Source organism: Heterodontus francisci, chromosome 11 (assembly GCF_036365525.1).
Source record: "Heterodontus francisci isolate sHetFra1 chromosome 11, sHetFra1.hap1, whole genome shotgun sequence".
NCBI classification, from domain to species: Eukaryota; Metazoa; Chordata; class Chondrichthyes; order Heterodontiformes; family Heterodontidae; genus Heterodontus; species Heterodontus francisci.
The window spans coordinates 74,733,933-74,744,949 of record NC_090381.1 but is presented as its reverse complement, the minus strand read 5'-3'; the positions used below and the strand labels follow the sequence as shown (position 1 = coordinate 74,744,949).

The window sequence follows — 11,017 nt, the reverse complement described above, 5'->3', positions numbered from 1 at the left end:
CGGGAGGGACTCAGCAACAGCAGCCTTTGAGACCCCATGACCTCCTTGTCAGTTAATCTCTCCGCGCCCTCTGTCCTATCACACACTTCCTTCCCTTTTGTTCTCTTTTCTGCCACCCCCACTTTACTTGCTTAAAACCTATTACATTTCTAACCTTGGCCAGTTCTGTTGAAATGTCACTGACCTGAAACGTTAACTCTTCTTCTCTCTCCACAGATGCAGCCAGACCTGCTGAGTATTTCTAGCACTTTGTTTTTCTTTCAGATTTCCAGCCTGCACTGTATTATGCTTTTATTATAGCTTTGTGATTTCTCAGTTTTTAAAAAGTCGCGCTGTCAGGTTCACAAGTGACAGGTGCTGTCATCGGGAATAAAGATTTCTGAACTTCAGACGGATTTGGGGTTTTCCGGCGGCCTTTTTTAAAAAAAGTTGGAACCCGCTGAGAAACCTCAAAGCTGTCCGAAGTTCAGAAACTGTTGTTCCCGCACCTGTCAGCTGTGAAACTGACAGCGAGATGTTTAAAAAAGCTAGACTGAAAGAAGAAGATGACAGAAAATTTCTCATCTCTGAAATGCATCCATGTTCCGGATCCTGTCTCACAGGTCGTATGTTGGACAACCCTGTTCTAAATGTTTGTCTATACCGTCTGTAATGATACTTTCCGTTAACTGCCCCACCACAGAGATTAGACTCTTTATAATTTTTTAAACAGTTAAAATTGTCTCAATGAATCGACAGCCCATTTTGCACCCTTGCATAATTTTCTTTTCCGAGGAATTGAATTTAATGGCTTTTGCAATAATGGGACCAAGTGTTCTTCTGACACTAACGCTGCTCTTATTTCACTATTGACAATATATATCAATGTGTCACACAAGACTTCTGCCATTTTTTGAGTACTCCAGAATAAATTAATTCTGATCTTGATGCTTTTTCTACCCACCTCTAATAGTTAAAGGAACATTGAAGAGGGGAGGGACACTTTGACATGACAAAAATCCTTTGGACGATCAATAGTACTAATGTATTTATAATTGTATTTAAAGTTCTTTAATAATTTCTCTTTGCAGTGCTTGCAAACCCATGAACCTAACCAGTGATGACGTAACTACATATAACAAGACAGCAGACACGATTTCCATCTCCCTGGCATCAAATGAAGATAGCTATAAGAGTTACGAAAATACAACTGTGTACCTTCTATCTCTTTTCAACTGTATTACAACTGCAATTGTATTCAGCAAAGGAAAGCCCTATCGAAAACCAATCTATACTAATTGTAAGAAAATTTGTTAATTCTATTAGTTTCTATGAAATTATTTTCTATTATGATTTCCAGTTAAATATAGAGGTATGTATTAACTTGATTTCAAATGATTCCTCATAGAAGCGACATTAATATATGGATTTACAATCAAAATCCAGACCACAGTATTTTATGTGCCAATTTATTATATTTTTGACACATTTGAGTGCACTAAAATCCTTCTGGATCATCTCCTTTATAGTAGCACAGGTGAACCATACAGACCTGGAAACTCACAGGTTTGATCCCAACTTTGTGCTAAATTAGCCAATGTCATCTGAGAAAATAATAAGATGCTACAATTGGCTGCCCTTACCATTTGGCTAGGGAGAGTAAAATTAGCAAATGTTCCCATCTTTGGCCATTATTCAGCAACCTTTGCTGGAAATGTGTGTGGAGTGACAGGGTTAGGATTGGATGTGGTGCACTCCTAGTTAAGTAGCTTTCTGACAATCAAGAGTAGATTTTCCAATCAGTCCTAATTAACCGGAAGGATACCTGCAACTAAATATGGGGTTAGTGTAGGATTAGTATAAATCAGTGGTTGATGTGTCGGCACAGACTCGGTGGGCTGAAGGGCCTGTTTCAGTGCTGTATCTCTAAATAAAAATAAATAAAATAAAATAAAATCCACTGTGGGTACTGGCACTTCCATTAGAGGGAATGAGCAGCTCCTCCTTTTTGTTCATTTGCTCCCCTTCTTGGCATACTGTGGTGTTGTTTTATAGGGAGAATTCCTTGAAGTGGCAAGCAGGCCACTCTCCTTGCTATCACCTTATTCTACACATCCTCTACTTTGCCAGCCACCAAACAACGGCTACACTGTTACACTACAGCATCTCTTTGCTACAGATTCATCTTTATGCTGCCATAATTATTGTGCTAACTAGTGGGTTTTGCCAGCTATGTTTCTTACAAAAACAATATTTGTAAAGTCTATTGACATTTTGTCCAAATTTGTGACCAATTATCTTCAAATGGCTGCATCCTTTAAGTTTACTCATCATCTGTTGTTTTTTAAAAAAAAAATTCAGGGTTGTGAAGATGCAGTTTATGAGCTCCTTTTTACTGATGTTCCAGCACCAGACCTAGCTTCACTGCAAGTGAAGCTGATTCCACAAAATTAGATGGGACCCAGCACAATGGTTAAAAAGGTGGTATCATCCAAAAAAAAATCTATCACAGTCTAAATTCAGACATTATGTATGGCCATTTGAATGAGGTGCCAGAGAGTGACCAGTGTCTGTAAAACCTTATCTCAACAAAAAGTTAATACTTTGAGGGACTGGGGAAAAGTTGGCAAATAAAAGAAAAAATGAGAATGTATCAAGTACAACAAACACTTGTAAAATTATCAATTTATATGGTACTTCTAAAGTCCAATTGAGCTATAGTTCTCTATCTCTTTCTTCCATCTATACAGTGCAGACATTTATAAGATTGTTTGTCAGTATCTGATGATGCCACAAGTTTCGAGAAAGCAGATTAGGTGGTTTATATGGATGATAGAATTCTATCATGCTGCTCAGTTGCCTCTATTGTCCTTAATTGAACCACTTTCTTCAGATTGCACTAGGAACAATGAAGCATGCATGTGGCCATTTCCCATTTATAAGGAATTTAAAGGGCCCATTCTCCACTACCTATGAGGAGTGCTGTTCATGAAAGGTGCATTGTGGGGGCATAGCCTTTGATTTTCAGTGTGCCTTCAATTTTCCATGATTTGACCTTTGCAAGGCTGCTCTCTACTGAGAGTGTGGAATTGGATCTAAAAAGAAATTAGCTAGTTTATGTTAGAATTCTGAAGATCAGATCAGATTTTGCTGAATGCAAACTGCTAGTCCATCCATGTCTGTAAGAGGGAAGACAGATTGTTAATTTCCCAGCTTTTTGTTTCATTGGAGATCCTTTTCTTTTTGATTTCAGATATTTTTATGATTGTCATTCTGGCTCAGGTTGGAGCATGTCTGTATTTCCTCTTTGGTGAACAGGATGCTTTATACAATGCACTGGATGTAAGTATGTAAAGCTATAAGTTGTGAAATTCAACTTTGGCAGGAATGGAAAACATGATTGCAGATTAGCCACCTGTTTTGCGCCCCCACAAAAGTTGTATTTTACCCCTGTTGGTGCAATAATTGTCAATATTTTCAGGCATTAAATTCGTCTGTGCACAGAGAAATCAGAATGGACTTAAAAATCTATGTCAGTGTACTGTGTGTTTAATTGCAATAATGGAAGGTAATTAAACTATTGGAATGGAACCCACTGATAATCAGCTAGGACAATGTAAAATCCTTATTTGAACCACTTTCTTCAGATTGCACTGAGAACAGGGACTGCTGGAGCATAAATTGGAACATAGGAACAGAAGTGGGATTTTTAGCCCTTCAAGTCTGTTCCACCATTCAATGACATCATGACTGCTGATCTGTGCCTGAACTCCACATTCCTTAATACTTTCAGTTAACAAAAATCTATCAATCTTAGATTTAAAATTAATTGTTGGAATTCAGGAGTGTCGGAGTCAATAGACCCTTTACTCAAGTTCTGAAATGATACAAAGTGGTAACCCTTATTGATGACAGTGGTTATATTTTATTCAGTGTAAGTATGACGTGACACATGCTAATGTCTGAGCAGTAATATCAAAGTGCAACAGCATTACCATTATGCCCTGGGTAGAAGCACGATCTCCACATAACTGATCTCTGGGCTTGCCCCAGGTATCGTCACATCAGTCAATGCGACACGTCATACCTCTACAATCCTTGTACTTGCGGAATCCCTTCTTATACTTTCTTTACCTAGCAAAATTGGAGTCAAAGGGAATTGGGGGAAACTCTCCACTGGTTGGAGTCATACCTAGCACAAAGGAAGATGGTTGTGGTTGTTGGACGTCAATCATCTCAGTCCCAGGGCATCACTGCAGGAGTTCCTCAGGGTAGTGTCCTAGGTCCAACCATCATCAGCTACATCATCAATGACCTTCCCTCCATCATAATGTTAGAAGTGGGGATGTTCGCTGATGATTGCATAGTGTTCAGCACCATTTTGCGACTCCTCAGCTACTGAAGCAATCCATGTCCATATGCAGCAAGACCTGGACAACATGAAGGCTGGGGCTGATAAGTGGCAAGTTACATTTGCGTCACACAAGTGCCAGGCAATGACCATCTTCAACTAGAGAGAATCCAACCATCTCCTCTTGACATTCAATGGCAGTACCATCGCTGTATCCTCCACTATCAACATCCTACGGGTTACCATTGACCAGAAACTGAACTCTCCAAAACTGTCCACCATCTACAAGGCACAGTTCAGGAGTGTAATGGAATATTCTCTATTTGCCTGGATGAGTGTAGCTCCAACAACACTCAAGAAGCTCGACACTATTCAGGACAAAGCAGTCCACTTGATTGGCACCCCTTTCTAACAGCACTGTGGGTGTACTTACCCCACACGGACTGAAGTGGTTCAAGAAGGCAGCTCACCACCACCTTTTCAAGGGCAATTGGGGATGGGCAATAAATGTTGGCCTAGCCAGCGACACCCACATCTGCAAAGAATAATTTTTTTTTTTTAAATGCCTATGGAGATCAGTTTAACCCAATTATAGCCTCGCTATTATTTGAACAGCCCAATTACAAAAGATGTCATCTATCCATCTGCCTACCCAAGCCAGGTTAGACTCCCAACTCTCAAGATCTCTGTCTTCCTATCCTCGGACTCCTATCATCTCGTAAACATTTCATTACTACTGCATGGCCAAATCGAGGAAAACATGGTGGCCTTGGCACCTAGGTATCTTGTCTAGAATTCAAGGTACTATTGTTTTCTCTGCCCTCTATCTGGGCCTCTGAAATTCTGCTAAGGTGTTTACCTTTTAATATTCACACAGCAGCCTGTCTGTTTTCATGCTGACGTTTATCTGGGCCTCTGAAATTCTGCTAAGGTGTTTACCTTTTAATTCTCACACAGCAGCCTGTCTGTTTTCATGCTGACGTTTAATCCTTTTTACCATTTGGTTCCTTTCGTAAACCTCAGGGTCAAAAATACTTGGTCAAGGAAGGCCCAAAGCATGGTTTCCAATCAAGTTACTTCTCCACCGCTTATAGCCAGAGCGAATCACCAGCAGCATTAAAAATATAATTCAGTATAAGTATTATCATATTGCAACTAATAAGCTCTAATTTACAGTCAGTCATAATATTTAAGTTAGCTCTCATTAATTAGCAAGAAATCCTGAAGTAGGTTCCTACAGATTGGAAGGTCGCAAATGTCACCCCACTATTTAAGAAGGGAGGGGGAGAGAAAACAGGGAATTACAGACCTGTTAGCCTTATATCAGTCGTTGGGAAAATGCTAGAATCTATAATAAAAGATATAATAAATAGACACTTGGATAATAATGATCTGATTGCGCATAGTCAACATAGATCTGTGAATGGGAAATCATGTTTGACAAACCTGTGCGAGTTTTTTGAGGATGTTACTAATAGAATTGTTAAAGGGGAGTTAGTGGACATGGTACACTTGGATTTTCAGAAGGCTTTTGATAAAGTCCCCCACAGGAGATTGGTTAGCACAATTAAAGCACATGGGATAGGAGGTAATATACTGGCATGGATTAAGTATTGGTTAACAGGCAGAAAGCAGAGAGTAGGAATAAACCAGTCACTATCACATTGGCAGGCTGTGACTAGTGGGGTATCGCAGGGATCAGTGCTTGGGCCCCAACTGTTCACAATATATATCAACAATTTGGATGTGGGGACCAAACGTAACATTTCTAAGTACGTGGATGACACAAAACTAGGTGGGAATGTGTGTTGTGAGGAAGATGCAAAGCGGCTTCAAGGGGATTTGGACAGACTTATTGAGTGGGCAAGAACGTGGCAAATGGAATATAACATGGAAAAATGTGAGGTTATCCACTTTGGTAGTAGGAATAGATGTGTAGAGTATTTCTTAAATGGTAAGAGATTAGGGGAAGTGTAGATGTACAAAGGGACTTGGGTGCCCTTGTCAATAAGTCACTGAAAGCTAATTTGCAGGTACAACAAGGAATTAGGAAGGCTAATGGTATGTTAGCCTTTATCACAAGAGAATTTGAGTCCAGGAGTAGTGAAGTCTTGCTTCAATTGTATAGAACCTTGGTTAGACCGCATCTGGAGTGCTGTGTGCAGTTTTGGTCCCCTTACCTTAGGAAGGATATTATTGCCATAGAGGGAGTGCAACGAAGGTTCACCAGACTTGTTCCCGGGTTGGCAGGACTGTCTTATGAAGAGAGATTGGGGAAACTGGGCCTGTATTCTCTAGAGTTCCGAAGAATGATAGGTGATCTCATTGAGACCTACAAAATACTTAAAGGGTTAGACAGGGTAGATGCAGCAAAGATGTTTCCCCTTGTTGGGAGTCGAGAACCAGGGGTCACAATTTCAAAATAAGGGGGAAGCCACTTCGGACAGAGATGAGGAGAAATATCTTTACTCAGAGGGTTGTGAATCTATAGAATTCTCTACTCCGGAGGGCTGTGGAAGCTTAGTCATTGAGTATGTTTAAAGCAGAGATTGACAGATTTCTAAATAAAAATGACGTAAGGGGATATGGGGATAGCGTGAGAAAAAGGCATTGAAGTGGATGATCAGCCATGATCATATTGAATGGCAGGGCAGGCTGAATGGGCAGAATGGCCTACACCTGCTCCTATGTTTCTAAGAGCGGAAGCCACACCACCACCAATAGCACCAGCGCAGCACCAGCTGTCTTCTTCTCAGCCACATGCCCCTCCACAGGGCAGATGGGGTGGTCACCAAGATTCAGTTAGAAGGAGGTGAGACCCCCAATATAGGGTCAACAGGCAGAGGATCAACATGTCTGAGCAGCAGTGCCTCAGGAGGCTCAAGTTTTCACAGCAGGTTCCTGCTGACATCAGCAGACTCCTGGATAAAGACCTCCTTTCCAGTGGCGCAGATTGGCAGTCAGTCATTGCCAGTGGCCACCAAGGTGCCTGTCACTGTAGGGCCACCACCCACAGATCTCTGCTTCTCCCCAAGTTGTGTGCTCTCTTCTGTAAGGTGAGAAAGAAGAGAGGTGTGTGTTTGTAATGGCTTGTGTGGAGAGGAGGAAAGGACAACATTTTGGAGGGTGACTGTGAGGCATGGGTGTGAGACAGCAACAGGATGAGGGCGAGTGTGAATGTTAGCTGCTCAGATGGGGAAATGAGGTACCTGCAGAGAGAGGAATGTGCGGAGCTGCATGGTGTATTGTCCTGAAGTGTGCTTTGCAGGAGAATACTGGGAAAGTCAGTGTGAAACTTGGTACCTGGAAGTGTTTTGTCACTTACCTTTCCCACTCTCCTGAGGTCCTGGATCCTTTAGTGCATTGTCTCCAGGTTGGAGAGACCACACATCTGCTGCTGACTTCCTCGTCCATCCACACCTCCTTGGTTAGACAGGTTGTCCTCTTCCTCCCATCCTTGGGAGAGTCACCTCACTGCAGCCCCTGAGATCCCGCAGCTGGTAAGAGTGAGAGACTCAGGGAGCAGCCTTCCCAGTTCTCCTCTCCATTCCTATGGTTTCTGCAGCCTCAGAAATCCAAGTCCATGGTCCCTTTAATTATAAATCCTTCCTTTGACAGAATGGACGCATCATCCCACCCACCCTCCTTAATTGGTAGGGCAACTTGGAGGCAGGGTACTATTGCTGTGGCTCAGTTAAAGAACCACGGCTAAGCCCGCCCATTAGTAAATTGGGTTCCCGACCCAAAGTTGGTCCCACATTCAGGCAGGGACTAAGTCCAGAAGATTCTGCTCATAGTCTTCATTCTCCTTCAGTATCCTTCCCTAAAATACTATCAGATCCTAGCCTTCCAATAATATTATACCCTACTCTCCTTTAACCCTATTGGACCCGAGGATTCTACTCTCCACTCCCTTCTCCAGTCTTTCAGTACCATATGAACAGTCCCTTAATTCAATATTCCTTGATCCCAATGAACCAGTGGTCCCAGAACCCAGCACCTTGTCCACTCCCAAACATTATCCAGACTCTAGAAAACTATTTCCAGTACTTTCAGAACTTACAACCCTCTCCCACTATTCTCATTCAAGGCATCTCCTTCTTAGTACTCCCATGCTGAGAAAAACCCTACCCCAATACTTCCACATCCTGTTCTCTTATCTGAGTATTACAAGACCACTCTCCTACCACTTCCACACTCCCAGCTTAGCACTCATAGGATGGAATTTTATGTTGGTGGCGGGGCTCTTGATGTCAGGGGAAAACGATGCTGAAATCCCTGCGTTTGCTCTTGTACAGAAGTCCCGCCGTATTTAGTGCCAATTAGGCACTTAACTGGACAGCAGCGGGACTTCTGTACGATTTAGGACTCCCGCCGCCAGAAGTCCTGGCCTTGCTGAGCTGCCGACCAGAGGCCGGCAGCTGCAATGCCACCATGGAGGCAGTGGCTGCTGCTGTAGCTGCAGTGACCAGACACCGAGGAGCAGCACTGCAACCAGGCTCAAGATGGGTCAGGGGAGGGGAAGGGGCAGGGGGAGAGGGGGGTCGGCAACAACGGCAGACTGGTGGCCCTCAGCGAGCCACCCCTTCCCGATGCTGTGTTCCTTGTGCAGGCACTGTGCCTTTGAACAAGGCACCCCCAGCACTGCAGCCGGGAAACAGCCCACATGTTTTTCGTGCCGTGCTTCCCAAGTGGCGACAGGGCCTCCCACCGCACAAGTAATTTTGGCGGCGGTGGGAAGAGGCCCTTAATTAGAGGTTAATTACTTAGTTAAGGGCCTCAGTTGGTGGGGTGTGGAAGCTGTTCACAGGCCTTCCCTTGCCGGACTAAATTTCGGCAGAGGCAGGATGGTAGCAGGTTCCCCCCACATCACGCCACCATCCCACCCGATTTTATGCTCTCCCTGCCTCCAAACCCGCCACAGGGAGAGCATAAAATTTCACCCATACTGTTCCAAAAACCTAAATGTCCCCCCACCCACTACGTTAAGACCCAAGGAGATTCCTCCCCAGTACTTACAGAATGTAACCCCACTCCATTTCTGCTACACTGTACCACCTCTTCCAACTGCCCCTAGACCACATTCTCAATACTACCAAATCACATGTACTCCCCTCCCCAGTACTACTACATAATTTTCTTGTATGCAACCTGCAACATATTACCTACCATTATCCTTTGTTTCCTGCACTTTAAAAAAAAAAGGAAGACATAAAATTCATTGTTAACATAAATAAACAAGTGGTCCCTGATATACAATTTCCACAAAAATAAAGCAATAATCACATAATTTGACAGAAATTAGATCTAACTCTCACAATGTGATAAAAATGCAATCTCATTTATTCAATCACCATAAATCAATGGAACAAAGAATCTGTCAGTGGTTTATTTTAACATTGTAACATTAAACCTCTCTTTCTTTTCTCAGCTTGTTTGCACTCCAAGAAGCTGGAGGGTTTACCTTCTAATTATGGTTCTTGTTCATTTTATTGTTATAATGGCCATTGAGGTAAGTAGGAATACCATGTTTTATTTTGGTGTTCTTAAGCTGGAAGTACGTATCTTGATATTTCTGAATCTTACGTAGAATTACAGAGTTTCTGTAGCACAGGCCATTCTGTTCAACAAGTCCATGCCAGCACTTATGGTCAGACATGAGCCTCCTCCCATCCAACTTCATCTAATCCTATCAACATATCCTTCTATTCCTTTCTCCCTCAAGTGCTTATCCAGCTTCCCCTTAAATGCACTTGTGCTATTTTCATTTACACCTTGTGGTAGCGAGTTCTACATTCTTCCCACTCTTTGGGAAAATAAGTTTCTCCTGAATTGCCTGTTGGAATTATTGGTGACTTTCATATTTATGGCCACTAGTTTTGGTCTCCCCCACAACTGGAAACATCTTCTCTACTCTATCAAACCCTTTCATCATTTTAAAGACTTTTATTAGTTCACCCCCTCAGCCTCCTCTTTACTAGAGAAAAGAACTCCAGCTTGTTCAGCCTTTCCTGATAAGTACATCCTTTCAGACGTTCCTCCTCCCTGCACCTTAACTGTGTTGAAATCAGAGCCCATCTACTTTAAGACTGCAATTATACTGCCACTGTTACACCAAGTAGTGGTTTCAGGTGTGCATCAGTAAATGTGGTAGTACAAGATAGAGGTCAGATCTCTGACAACAGAGTGTACAGGAGATTTTAAAACTTTGTGTGAAGCCATTTCAATGGTATGAGAGAATGAATGCTCCTGCAACTATTTCCTCTTATTAAAAATTAGCAAACTGGAAAACAGAGCTTTGCACATGTATGTGGAAAGCTTTTTAATGGCTTGTGACTACAAACTAATGGGCCAAGTAGGTTATGTTGATGCTGAATTATTTATATAAAGTGTTCATGAGATAAGAGAATTCCCAATTTAATGGTGTATTTAAATTGTAGAACCTGGAGCAGTTCTAATACTGACTTGTTAACATTTTCCATTATAAATTCTGATGTCCAACTTTGTTATGGAAACTGCCTTTATAAAACTTCTCAGCTGCAATTGAACCTCCTGCAGTGGAGGTGGTACCATGCCACCACTGGCTGCGCACTGTATTTACAACTTGACAAGTATTACTTGAGCACTTTCCATTATAAATCTGGACATCGGAATTTCTAATGGAAACATAAAAATAAGGGCAGAATG

At 42.2% G+C, this 11,017-nt stretch overlaps 1 protein-coding gene across 1 annotated transcript in view; it reads left to right on the top strand.

Moving 5' to 3' along the window:
• Positions 1 to 11,017, top strand: part of LOC137375038 (probable cation-transporting ATPase 13A4) — a 143,576-nt gene that overhangs the window by 114,250 nt on the left and 18,309 nt on the right. The window contains 3 exon segments of the mRNA XM_068041662.1: positions 1,071 to 1,279; positions 3,233 to 3,321; positions 9,762 to 9,842. Of these exon segments, the coding sequence (XP_067897763.1) occupies positions 1,071 to 1,279; positions 3,233 to 3,321; positions 9,762 to 9,842 (379 nt within the window).